Source organism: Parasteatoda tepidariorum, chromosome 6, assembly GCF_043381705.1.
Source record: "Parasteatoda tepidariorum isolate YZ-2023 chromosome 6, CAS_Ptep_4.0, whole genome shotgun sequence".
Lineage (NCBI taxonomy): Eukaryota > Metazoa > Arthropoda > Arachnida > Araneae > Theridiidae > Parasteatoda > Parasteatoda tepidariorum.
The window spans coordinates 3,381,338-3,396,134 of record NC_092209.1 but is presented as its reverse complement, the minus strand read 5'-3'; the positions used below and the strand labels follow the sequence as shown (position 1 = coordinate 3,396,134).

Genomic DNA, 14,797 nt, shown 5'->3' with positions numbered 1-14,797 from the left:
TTAAATTAGAAATTTTTTTAAATTTGTAACCACATTATTTTAAAAAATATGTAAAACCACTGTCATTAGAACATAGCTCTAATCATAATGCGCTGCCGTGAAGTGTTTCGCCAGGTATTGGGGGTCAAGTGGGAGTAGAATTGGGGGGTTGGCAAGCACCAAATAGTAGACATGTCAGTGGTAAACCAGCCGTATGATGAAATCGATAGGAACTTAAGCATAATTGAGATTAGAATATAATAATATTTACTGGGGGTCAGAATACTATTATCATTTACGCTGTTGTAATAAAATAGAAAATAAAATAAAGAAACTATATGCCACTATTTACATATTTACACGAGATTTAAAGGAAAAAAAACTGTTAACGACAAAGAAAAGGTTATATAAGCGACAGGTAGCCCGGCAACTATTTTGTCTGTTATAGTGATGAACCAGGCGTCTTGCTAATACCACTCGTTTCTGGATTGCTCATCACACTAAAGTTGCTCATTTATCGTCCTTACAGCTGCGACAGATTTGGGTTGCTCGCATACCGTGGAGCCGAGGAATTGCCGTGTTTATTTGAAGTTTACGGTTGTTGAAAAAGAGTTTAGAAAGCGGTAATAAAACCACAAATAAATTTGAAAGAATTATCTGAAAACAAAACTATTAGGACATCTATAAGCATCATTTGCAAAACAAATGGATCTCATATACACTTTTAAAATTATTGAATCGTCGTGGAAGTTTAAAAATTTATTTCGAAACTACAAGATTTAATTCGCCAAAACGCTAATGTTGCTACCTCTAAGAAAGTTTTTTCTCAACGGCTGTACAAGTTGGCAACCATGCACTGTATTATATAATTTGGTGAATCCACGCACAAAATAATTTTGACTAAACATTTATTATTTTTCATTACTTTATTTAACCCTTTCGCGCCGACTGTCACAAATACGTGACAGCAAAAAACCGTATCAATCAGGGAGAAAAGATAAAACTGGTAATCAAAGTATTTCTTTAGCAGTTTATTTGTGGGCGGAGTTATAATTGTTTGATTTATTTAATTCACCATTACTTTGTTCAAAATAAAACTATTTAGTTATACTTTGAATTAACATTGATTATATATATTATTAAACTAACAATAATTAAAATAAAAGCAAAGTAAGTCTGTAAAATTAGTAACGACTACATTTAAGTTACCGTTTTTTATTTATTTGCAACTTGATTCTGATTTTGAACGAATGCTTTTCTGAATCACCCGTCCCCAAGGGGTTAATAATAGTCGAAATAATGTTGAATTGTAAGATATACAAATTTTTGGATCATTTTAACGGATATAATTTTATAAGGTAAAATAAATTTGTTTTGCGAATTCGGACGAATCGTTCCTGATAAATCAAATATTAAATATTTGACTTTTTCTAAGTTCCGTTTCTCTGGAAATATTCGACCGATTTTGCTCAAATTTCGTATTTTGTCATTTAAAATTACAATCTTTAAACATAAAAATTCCATACTTTATAATTCAAAATGTTTTCCACTATTGATATAATAAAAAATAGTAAGTATTTACAAAAATTTTTTTTTTCGTATGAATTTGTCTTTGGATAAACGAATTTTATAACTATCTACAAAGAGTTTTCAATTCGCTTAAAAAATTCTCGATCTATAACGAAATACGCAAAAAGTAAAATTAAGATTAAGTGGTTCAAACTTTGGAGCTCTGTCTCTTGACCAAATTAGTGGGACCCTATTTCTCACAATTTGAGAACTGTGGGAATCCAAATTTTCCCAAACAGCATTTTGGAGGTCAGAAATCTGAATCCGTCAAAAAAAGGTATGTTTATTCAGAGAAAGTACGTTTTGTGTTGGATTTCGTAACTTAAGATATCGTCTGCACTTATTAATTAGCATATTAGAAGTCGCCCTCTCGAGCCATTAAGATTGAGTCATAGAACGTGAAGATCTGATCATTAAATCAAGAGTTATTCAGGGTGGTTCTTTTTTTTTGGTGCACTCATCAGGTTTGTCACAATTAATTTATTCTTAATAACTAAAGCTATAATTCAACAAAACTGTTTCATTTATAAGTCAAAGCATTAAAAGTGTACTTTTCATTTAATTTAGTTATAAAAAAAAATGTAAAAAAAATTATTTGGAAATAGTTATTAGTTATATGAAAAATCATTATTTAACGTCAGCAGGGCTGAAAGCCCATATATATCGAGACGGAAAAGAGTAAAAACTGGCAACAAATAAATTTCATTTTTTAGTTTTTTTCCGTGAATAATAAAAATCCATAACTACCAACTGTTTTTAACGGATGCAATTTTTATATTGAACTGCTTCTTCGCCGTGATAAATTTCCTTACCGTGAACTGTTATTGTTGAGAATAGATTAACTCCTCCCGAATATTATCTAATATTGAAATAGTTCTTCTACCAGTATTTTCTCTTTTCCGTCCCGCTTTCAGGCCTGAACGTCAGCTGAGAGGTATCAATAGAATTTTGGAAGTTTCCATTTTACGTCTGTTCTAAACTACAGAAAAAAATGTAAATAAATTTAATGTTTTACAAATATAATCTAATTTAGTAAATATATACCCTAATAAGCGATGTGTTAGTAATTAACTTATATTTTGAATCAGAAATATTAATACGGAAATCATCGTCTTAGAAAAATCTATTAGTAGTAACTAACAGACTCTATAAGAAAAATCTGTATCATTTCATATGAAATTGTAGTTTAGCTTTACTCACTTGATAGCACTAAATAACACAGAAATATTCTATTTGTCTATAGTTGTCCACACTCTTCTCCTCTCCCTTAATTAACCAAATCGTTAAAATACAATAAAACGACAATTTCTTGACCAATTTAAATGAAATTTTCGGCAACTCTATAGAATTAAGATAATTCAGATTAATAAAAGTTCCATTTTAAATGAGCCTGATTAGCCAGTTAAGTAACCGTTTACCTACTAGACTCATATTTTGCACTAATGAAAAAAGCGTCTTCAAGAAAAACGTCGTAGCAGATTCGCATATAAATCAAAGGAAAATTTTCAGCAGTCAGTTACTAAATTTGTAAGATATTCAGTAATTGTTCGATTTCAAAACAAGATGCATATCATATGATATATAATTTTATATAATTAATACATTTTGGATAATAGGAACATTCAGTTTTACCAGTTTTAAGTGCAAAGAATGATAGGTTTGAGTTATTAAAGTATTTAACATTTTGAAAAAAGAAGGCATGTTCTAAAATTGGAACATTGGTATTTAAGCGGTCAATGGAGTATCTCTCTTTTAGCAGTATACGACCGTTTTTCCATCTATGGGTTACTATACAACTCCCAATTGAAATGTAGAGTCTTATTTCTTCTCCGAGCTCGTAAAAGTTTTAACATAATCGCTGATCATTTCGTTTATTGTGTATAATTTAGGTGCTTCTGTCTACACGCTCCGAGCAAGGGATCCAGAAAATCTCCAAGTCCATTATTACATCAGCGGTGACTCCTTTTCGGTGGAACGAGATACGGGAGTAGTGAAACTGATCAGGGCTCTGGATCGTGAAACTGTCAACACTGTGGATGTCATAATCAGTATCGCTGATCAAGGTTTCGCTGGGCTCAATCCAAACACGGTGAGCAGTTCGGTTCTATTTGTTTGGTTCATGAAATAAAATTATTCGAAGTTTCTTAATTTTTTTTTTATGTCTTAAGAAATCTGAAAAGTAATAAACCCTATTATAGGGAACCTGCTCAACTGTGAAACCACTTATTTTTGACTAATATAGGGTTGCCAACTTTCTACGGTTTTGAAATGTTCTAGTGGTTGCTAAGTACATGTTTTAATGTACGATTCTTTGTTTCATAAATGAGATCTAAAGTTATTTTCCAAACAACTGCATGAGAATGATTCAAAACCTCGTATGAAACGTCAATTATAGTCTAGTTATGTAGTGGCGACTCTTTTAAAATGTTGGCAAAATTACCAAAAATTCTGAAAGCTTTAAGTTTTAATTGCTTATCTTCCTGTAAAATATTTCGCAAAAAGCGTAGTTGTTGGCAGTTTTACTACAAATATATAACCACTGGATTTGTATCATATCTGAACCATTTCCCTATTTGATATGTTACCTGAAGACATACGACCCACAGCATCCCTCTCCAAGATACAGAAAAAGTAAAAACTTCACTTTTGTGGCAAAAAGTCTATTTTCCACACATTCTAGTCACTACATTGTCTACCACTACAACACTAGAAGTGCCGCAATCGGCTCGTCCCGGGTGCCCAGTTTAATGATTCCTTATCTTGACTTTTGATTAAAATTTTCTTTACCTCGAAGGGTCTCATAGTGTTCTTGTTTTTTTTTTCTCTATGAAGTTTGAATAATTTTAAACTTAGGTTATTCAATTCATTTTAAACGTGCTCGCAGTAATTAAAATTCATTAGCTTTTCTCGTTTAAACAATCCTTCCGCAATGTGGGTGCGATACAAGGATGTATCGATGCCTCTGAGATACAAGGGTGTATCGATGCCTCTGCGATATAAGGGTGTATCGATGTCTTTGAGATACATGAATGTATTGATGTCTTTGAGTTACACGGATGCATCGATGTCTTTGCGATACAGTCCCGCAGTGGACTGATCGTTAAGACACGGTTCCCATCAGATCACCCAAGTCAAGCATCACTGGCTGCGGTCAGTTTGCGGGTGGGTGACCACTTGGATCAGTCTGCGTAGGGACCGAGAGTGTGCGGTATGGGTCCTCGTTAAACTGTGCTACCGTAAAGAGCTCCACTTCGCGTGCAGGTCGTCGGACTACCGAAGCGGGGGTGCCATCCCCTTTGCAGAGGATCAAAATTGTGATGGCATGTCTTCGGATCATCCTCAGGGATGTTTCCCAGACCGTCGCCAATAGCCCATTGTGCAGCTCTAACGCGACGTAAATGAACAACAACAACAGTCTTTGCGATACATGAATTGGCGACATGTTGACGATAATAGAAATGAACAGATTGTTCCTTACATGAGCGTGAGAATTTTGAGACTAAATCCGAAACATTTTATGCATCCAAATGAGTTTAAAAATAAAAATGATCGGATTCTTACATTTCATTCACATTGCGACGTAACATACTAATTACATTTTTAGTTCAAGTTATTTAAAATTTGGTTTCAAATGCAATTATTTCATTACCGGGAAGATAATATTCAGTCTTTTTCCTGTGTTACATTAGCCTATAATATAGACAATTTTATTTCATTGATGTATCACGGTATATTCATACAAGCACATAAATGTTGTAAAAACTTCTGATCTAAGAAGTGAAACGAACTACTTTTAGGTCTCGTGGATGAGATATAATATTGGTATTGACAGAGATGCCAAATGCTACGGTTTCGACAAGGTATTTTTAAAAACGGTAGAGAACTACATACTAAAATTTGCAGATTTTAGGCTAATTTTGTAAATTTCTTAAGAGGTTCAACACATCTCAATGCATTTATTTATTGAATTACATTTACAGACTTATGTACTCAATTTTGGCTCATAAATCTTTGTGAAATAGAAGGACAGATAGCAAAATACAGAGAAGGACATCACAAAGATACATCCTGGGTAACAACGGAGTTCGAACCCGCTACCTCCATGCTTTGCACAGCGTTTGGCGAGCGACATCGCTTTGCCAGGGAGGCCCCACGACTCAGTGTAACAAAGTGGCGTATCACATAAGTCTTTGAAATATTTAGACGTAATAGAAACCCTACTCATCATATTTACTAAACATTAAAAGAATACCAGTCGGAAGTCTGAAGCAAGTTGGCATCTCTCTATTGATGGTTGTTTACCGATAACTAGATCTGTTTGTATTTAATTGTTAAAAATGTGGTCCGTGATTTATAAGATTATAAATAAAAATTCTAATATTCCTTTTTAGTATTCTAATTTTTTATTTGCTCATAACAGTTAACCTTGTCATTATTGAACGACTTTACACTACTGTTATCAGGATCTTATTTGTTTAAACAATTTATTTACAATCGTGGTAAAAAATCTTAAATCAAAATAAACCAATGAAATTAAAAAAATAGAATCGTAAAGCATAAAATTTACGATTCCCTTAAAAATTAAAAATAAGATATCACGCTTATTGTGTTTAGATTTTTTTAAAAATTCTTCTTTGGTTTCAGATTTCCATCAGAAGAGAGATTACAATACTGGATGTAAACGACAATGCACCCGTTTTCCAGAATCTTCCATATTCATTTGACATGGATGAAGTAAGTTTCAAAAGGCCTTTCCCTCTCTCTATTTTAAGATTAAGCAATAACAATGCAAGTCACGAGATTTCTTTATATTAAGTGTAATTCTAAAAACCTCTCAAGAGCGACCACTTTCTGTTCCACAGTAAAATGGTCGTTAATGGAGGTGGGTCGTTATCAGAAGTTACCAACAGTGACTTCAAAATGCTATCGAAGGCACGTGATCATTTTCGAACGATATTAACTTTAGTTAGTGTCATTTTCTTGGTGCGGAAATGTCACTTGTGTAGGCGTCATGAAAATTATCCCCATTCATATAATTATGAGAGTGAAAATAAATTTACCAATTATAAATGATAGAACAATTTTAAATAAATGATAAATTATGTTTTTTCTTTGAGTTTACATTTAATTTTGTATCATAAAAATTAGTTATCTTTAAAAAATGAGATGAGATTTGCTTGTTTGAAATGCTAAGTTTTTTCTAAAATAATTTTTTTTCTAATTTAACTTTCGACTCTAAAAATAGATCGTTGATAGCACTCTCAGTGCAACATGAGGTTGCAAATCTCTTTCAGTGATTGTCAAAAAGAGTTTTCTAACTAAGAACCTCACATAAATATTTTGAATAAATTTTAATCTACTTACTTGTTTTGTCAATAATTTTTTTTGTTTTGATATTTTATTCTTCATTTGACCTTACCCCCATTCGGTGCAGAGGTTTGTCCGGTCACTGGGAGAGGTTTTGATGGTCTCTCCTAAAGGTTTTCTTCTACACAAAGTCTATGGGGAAAAAAATTCCATGCCTTTCAAAAGTGGTCGTAAATAGAGAAGGTCGCTACATGGAGGTTTCACTGCAGTACTTTTTATGCAAAATTACTGATATACATATTTAAGGGTAAAAACCTGTACCACTTTTTTATATATATATATATATAACGGCACCTCTTGCATTCTTGTAAAATGGCTCGTATCCTTATAGTATAGAACTTACCGGTAGACTTTATATTTCTTTTCAGTGATTGAGTAATTCAATTTTTTGCAGGCAAGTCGAATTGGAACAACTGTTTATAGAGATATTGTGGTCACGGATGCAGACGTTGGTGCCAATGCTGAAATTAAACTTTCCTGCTCACACGAAAAGGTAACACTCACGAACGTTATACAATAAATACTAAATGAGGGCTACTACTTATCCTGTAAGAACCGGTCGCTTTCACCATCCTTTTTTCGGGTGAATTAACTATACCTATTTAACACTTCAATTTTAGCATAAAGATAGAGTTGGTAAATTTTTGCATTGGAATTATAACTGTCAATTGTTACGTCTGACAGACCTGTGACTGTGAAAGAGTGATGTGTATGAAGGTAATGTGACTTGAACATTAGAACATAGGTCAAATATCAGTGTGCTGCCGTGAAGCGGCATTAACTGATTCGTCAGATATTGGAGGCAAGTGTAAGTAGAATTGTGTGATGTGGGAGTAGAATTGAGAGGGGAGGGAGATTGAACTGGATTAGAATGTAATAACATTTACAGGGGATCAGAATAATATTTGGAAGAAAAAATAAGTGTCAACGACAAAGAAAATGTCATATAAAGCGATAGATAGTCCGGCAGCTACCTTGTCTGTGATGTCCTTGACGTCCTGGTAATACCACTCGTTTCTGGAACAGGATTAGAGCATGTGTTAAGCTGTAGGAAGCAAAAAACAAATGATATGTTTGAAGTCTAGCTTTCGAATGGTGGATGCTAAATTTCAGTATGTGAAAATCACATAGTTAAAAGTTATTCAACCCGATATTTTTTCTCTTCGTAACTAACTAGCTCATGTCTTAAATAAGTGATTTAATAGGAGACAGGTCTTTTTATAAATTTAATGCATACAAAATTATTATGATTTCATTTAAATTTATTACTCGATTAAATTTTAAAACCAATCTCAGTGCTGAGATAAAATATCCTTCGTGATAGATTGATAATGACTTAGAATCCCCTTACTGTTGGAGTAGCCATGGTAGGTCTTCGTGACTTTCCACTCCCTGTAACGAAAAAGTTCCATGAAATGAAACAAAAAGTTCTCTATAAAAGCTAGTTTCTCTCATTGTTTGATCCAGGAGTTCTCCAGTCTACAGGGTTGGGTTCAAAATTGCAAGTTTACGGAGTTGAACACCGATGGTTCTAAACTCATAATCGGTTCTAAACTCAATTTAATTTCCCGATATATATTTAAGCTATATGATCTCAACCCAAAACAATTATCTTTTGACGTCCTTATAACATTTTTACTCCTTCAGTTTTGAAATAATTTAATTTGTCTATTTACTTCTTCAGTTTTATAATTTTATTTATTGGATTTGTTCATGTTCTTTTTTAGACTCCAGAAGCGTGCAAAACCTTTGAAGTTCGTGGAACGAGGATAAGCAATGGTCGGATTCGTGGTGAAATAGTTTTGATAGATTCATTAGATTACGAACACCAAACTTCTTACACGATAACAGTCATAGCAGAGGTGAGAACTTTATCTCTTACATTTTCCATTGATACATGTGGCATAGGTGAATAATGTAAACGAAATAAAAATGTTTTTTTAATTCCCATTGTAGTTTTTTAGAGTAACTAAAAGTTTCATTTTAAAGTTACGAATTTATGTACAGGATATCCAGCGGAGAGCTATTTCAAAATAGAAAAAATGATTGAGGGAAGAAATAACGTTTCTCTACGTTTGTGGCGTAAGTTGTAAAAAATTTTAAGCAGAAATAATGAAATTTAATTACAAAAGTTTTCAGTAGATCTTCTAACTGCACAGAAGTTCTTCAATATAGAACTGTAATCTAACCGAAGATTATTCCGTAGAGCTGTAATCTAATTTGTAATTATTCCAATACTGACAGAAACACGGTGTTCAATACAAACTTAGGTAGTACCTAATGCATACCGGCAGCAGGCCCGTCGTCAGCGGGGAGGTGATAGGGGTGTCTCACCCCCCTCCCCAGTTATTTCATCCAGCCGGCAAAATCAAGTTGAATCAGCATTTTTTTTTTTGTTATTATTTGTATATTTTACCTTATCAAATAGTGGTGATCGTGTCAGCAAATTACCGACATGATAACTTTGATATTGGTTGTTGTTGTTTCATATGCAACTTGCCAATATCAGCTAGCCTGCTTGGTGAAACCAAGTAAATTTAAGCGTAATTAAGGCTGATGCGTTTCTTGTTTTTCAATGGCGCCATCTACGGCTAAGAATACGACTTCAGTCACACAAGCCTCACAACCAGTTTATAGGGCGGATCCATTCATTCATTCACAAGGTCTTAATTTTGTTCTGAACCGGAGAACGATCAATCTCCAATCCCCCAGAAGTAAGATTTGTTATGGGTACAGGGAGGACTTTGTGACCCGACAGGTTAACGTAGGACAACAGGTTAACAAGGATATTGGATTTATATTTTAATAATTCATATTTATTAAAATATAAATCCAATATCCTTTCTACCGTTAGGAAAACTATTTTCTCAAACTACGAGGAATCCATATCAGGGCTGAAAGTGTATATATATATCGAGACGGAAACGAGCGAAAACTGGTAAAAAATAGATTTCACTTTTTGCTGATTTTTGGGCATATATAAAATATCCATAACTATCACATTTTTTTAATTGATGCAATTTATGTATTGAATTTCTTCTTTCCCTTCAAAAAATTGATAGCAATGAATTATTTATCATTAAATAATAGATTTACTCCTCCCAAAAATTGTCTGTTATTGAAATAGTTTTACTACCAGTTTTTCCTCCTTGGTTATAACAATTATCCGATATGGCTACACTTGTTCCTAAAGGGCCGTAAAGCCTCAGACGCCCAGTTCCATTACAACGAACGAACGAACATTTATTCCTGCTCAAGCGCTAGAACTAAGCCTATGGCCTGCAACGCCATCTGTGGACACTTATCTTAACTAATTTTCAAACTTTCAATACAGATTTTTACATCTTTTCTGCAATAAACTTACAGTTTTTTTCATTCTCCCATCATTTATTGCTTCGAGATCATTAATTTTATAATCAGTCAGTTCTCAGCTGGAAATCCAGTATTATGCTAGTATTGTTTTTATTTGCTCTTGTGTGAAGGATAGAGTTATCAAACAAATGCTCTCCTTTCATAACTCCACTGCCCAACAGTGTGGTGGATGAAGAGAACGCTATATTCCGCGGGAGAAACCCTTCATGACGAATTCTTTTTCACCTACAATTTAAAGTAAGGAAAAAGGGAGTTCAGATAAATCTAGGATATTTAAATGCTGAAATTTAAAAAAAAAAAAAATGTTAAGAATCAAATATGTCTTAAAATTGTTTGGTGAGTGAGAAATTTTAAAACAAACATTTGTTTCAGGATTCATCAGAATCTGTATCTTTGAGAACGTCAACAAACATTTTGGTGAATGTAAAAGATGTTCAGGATCAACCACCCGTCTTTCAGAACGCACCCTTCACAGCCACTGTTATGGAAAATAGTCCAGAGGTAAGACCTTCTCTATCGGATATGCCAACTCAATCTTATTTGAAGGAAAAGTTTTTTTTTTAAGTACAGCAAAATTTATCTTTGATCACATGTTAATCAGTTTAGTTTAATTAATTCTAATCAATTTAGTTTGTCTATACCAACCTTTTGGCTTGCCTATATATATATATATATATATATATATATAGCATAATAAATAAATACAAAATTAGGAAATACAATATGTGTTAAATTAAATAGAAAATTAGAAAAAACAATATGTTTTATTTATTGCGCATAAGCTGCAAGTAAATAGAACTCATAAAATAGGTCCAAAAAGTAGAGAAAGCAAGGGAAAAATTACAGAACAATGAAAGAAGGGGAAAAAATAATATTAAAAATAAAAATAACAGAAAACCGGAAAAAAAAGAAAAAAGAACAATCCGAAAAAAAAGACAAGAATTTTTAAAAAAACCGGAAAATAAAAGATATAATCTTTTCATCAGCTCACACGATTATATCCACAAAAAGAGTGCTTTCTAATATTGTCTTAATATAGCCAAAGCAAAATATATCAATACAATAGTGGGAGGAGCACTCAAAACATTTTATAAAAAACTATTTTATAAAAAATATTACAACAAATAAATTTATTTATAAAAAACTATTTTATAAAAAACTATTTTATTACAACAAATAAAATAGAACACAATAAGTAAAAATATCCCGCAAAAACAGAAAATAAAATATAAAGAAAAAACAGAATAAAACATGAAATAAAATTTAAAAAAAGTTGTGAATTCAAATGAACTTACATGTACGGGAAATTTTTCAAAAATGATTTAAAATATTTTCGTAACAAGATTCCAGATTGCAAAAAATGAAAACAAAAGCGCAAGTTGCGATAAAAGCGTAACTAGAGGATTTTTGTATTAAAGTGCGTTCTTACTGCATTACTGAAGTGCGTTTAATTTGTTAGTTACCAAGGATGGGCCTGAAATGGACGTGCGCAAGGTAATATTATACTGGATAATTTAAAGAAATTGACAGTTGGTAATTAATATTTATTCAAGAAAAAAAATATAAAATAGAAAAGAGAAAGAAACATGAATTGCTTGTTTTGCACATAATTTTAGCCACGGATTTGCCCGAAATGGATTTGCACATGGAAAAATTATATAAATTAACAAAAAAAATTTTAGCAGATAATTTTAGCCACAGGATATACCTGAAATGGATTCGCACATGGGAAAATTATATAAATTGACAAAGAAATTTATTTGGTAAATAAATTTAGCCATGGATTTGCCCTAAATACAAGCTTCACGATCTTATTATTATCTTTTCTTTTATTAATTTACTTTTCAAAATTTTCTGTTTTGCTCTTATAAAAGCCCAAATGAGTAAAATTTCTCCAAATAAAAAGAAAAATTTAGATAATTTATATTATCGTTATTAACTTTCAAAATCAAATTTTCTATAAGTTTAAATTTTATAATATTTGTGAAAATTTTAAAACTTTATTGCCATTAAAAGATTTTAACATAGCTAAAAGCTTTAAATATAATAAATCTCTTGGTAGAACTATATATAATTATAATGATATAATCAAAAATTTAGGGAGGATTAATATATCCAAATATGAATGTCACTATGAGGAAGAGAAATATTTTGATTTTGTTCATAAACATCATAAACATATTATTATTGGTAACTTAAATATTATAGAAAACTTACAACTTAGGAATCTAATGATAAAAGGCACAAAATTTAGACCCCTTTACCATATATCAATCAATAAAATTCTAAAATACTTTCTTAATGATCTCAATAATTTTTGTTTGAAGATATCAAATAGATTCTCTTTACCTTATGTATGCTAACAGAATGGAAATGGGGTGTTTATTATTACTTTAAAAACTTTGTTTTCAATAATAAGGATAATTTAAATAACAGTACCAATTCAACAAATTTTTCTAAAATTGTTCAATCAATTAAGCAAGTTCAAAAAAATTTTGTAACTACTCCCATAAACAAAGCTAACAATAGTTATGAAATCTTCTGTAAAAAATTCGATGTTGAACTTTTAAATAGGGAATTAAAAAATAGTAAAAATTTTAAACTTAGTAATTTAAATAATAATATTGTCATTAAAAATATTTTAGCTTTATATAAGAGATTAGAAATTAAAATTAACAATATATAATTACTTGCTTAATTATCAGTCCTAAATTTCATAAAATTCCTATTAAATTTAGAACTATCACAGGTGGGTCTAATACTTATCTAACTAAACCTGGCTCCATTTTCTCTAACTACTTAGATAAAATTATTAACAATATTTTTAGAGAAGGTTTCTCTTGGATAATCACTAATAATCAACCGATTTTAGATTTCATTAAACATTAAAATTAGTTCGATGGCGACTTTTAATTTCCAGGATCTTTTCAATAACATTTCCCTTTCTAAACTAAAAGATGTCCTTTTGAACTATTACTATGATTTTAAGAATATCCTTTGTTGCGATTTTGATTATTGGGAAATTCTGATTAATTTTTGTCTTTTTAATAATTATCTTTACAATAGAAGGGATATTTTCCTTCAAATTAATGGAATACCACAAGGATCTTATTGTTCATCTCTCTTAGCTAACTTATTTTTGCATTATTATGAAAAAAATTATACTCTGAGCATTAAATTTGTTTTTAGATTTATTGATGATTTAATTATCTTTAATTTTCAGGATTATACTATTTTATTAAATAATATTTACCCCGAGGAATTAATCTTGCTTCGTAATCATGATGATAATATTAATTTAAATTTTTTGGATTTGGGTATTATAAAAGAAGAAAATATCTGCTTTGTTGATTTATACGATAAAAGAAATGAGTTTAATTTTAATACAAATAAACTAATTACTTGGAATTCTAATGTTTCTAGGAACATATATTTAAATACCACTTTTAATGAAATGAATAGAATTAAAAGAATATGTAGTAATATTTATTTATCTAAAAAACAAAGAGATAAACTCTTTTAAAATTTGATAGAAAAACAATGAATACCTAACTAAAGTGATAAAATTCTTTATAAAATCATTTAGTTATTCGTATATTATTGTGGATATATTTACTACAAATTTTCTTTGTTTATTTATATAATTTTTCCATGTGCAAATCCATTTCGGGCAAATCCATGGCTAAATTTATTCACTAAATAAATTTCTTTGTTAGTTTATATAACTTTCCCGCGTGTAAATCCATTTCGGGTAAATCCGTGGTTAAATTATTTGCTGAAAAATTTGCTTGTTAATTTATATAATTTTTCTATGTGCAAATCCATTTCGGGCAAATCTGTGGCTAAAATTATGTTCAAAACAGGTAATTCATGTTTCTTTCTCTTTTCTATTTTTTTTTAAATAAATATTAATTATCAATTGTCAACTTCTTTAAATTATCGAGTATGATATTGCCTTGCGCACATCCATTTCAGGCCCATCCTTGGTAACTAACAAATTAAACGCACTTCAGTAATGCAGTACGCTTTTATCTCAATTTGCTCTTTTGTTTTCATTTTTTGCAATCTGGCAATCTTATTACAAAAATATTTTAAATCATTTTCCAAACTTTCCCGTACATGTAAGTTCATTTGAATTCACTACTCCCTTTTTTGATTTTATTTCATGTTTTATTCTGTTTTTTCTATATATTTTATTTTCTGTTTTTGCGTGATATTTTTACTTATTGTGTTCTATTTTATTTGTTGTAATTTTTTTATAAAGTGTTTTGAGTGCTCCTCACACTATTGTATTGATATATTTTGCTTTAGCTATATTGATACAATATTAGAAAGCACTCTTTTTTGTGGATATAATCGTGTGAGCTGATGAAGAGATTATATCTTTTATTTTCCGGAATTTTAAATTTTTTTTTCCTTCTTTCATTGTTCTGTAATTTTCCCCTTGTTTTCTCTACATTTTGAACTTATATTATGAGTTCTATTTACTTGCAGCTTATGCGCAATAAAT

The 14,797-nt window shown here is 30.8% G+C and overlaps 1 protein-coding gene across 2 annotated transcripts in view; it reads left to right on the top strand.

Annotated features, from left to right (window-relative positions):
• Nucleotides 1-14,797, top strand: part of LOC107438897 (cadherin 74A) — a 128,682-nt gene that overhangs the window by 38,024 nt on the left and 75,861 nt on the right. For both annotated transcript variants that reach the window (XM_043044638.2, XM_071181921.1), the window contains exons 4-8: nt 3,438-3,637; nt 6,193-6,282; nt 7,310-7,408; nt 8,643-8,777; nt 10,660-10,788. In XM_043044638.2, coding sequence (XP_042900572.2) covers nt 3,438-3,637; nt 6,193-6,282; nt 7,310-7,408; nt 8,643-8,777; nt 10,660-10,788 — 653 coding nt within the window. The remainder of the gene's footprint in view (nt 1-3,437; nt 3,638-6,192; nt 6,283-7,309; nt 7,409-8,642; nt 8,778-10,659; nt 10,789-14,797) is intronic.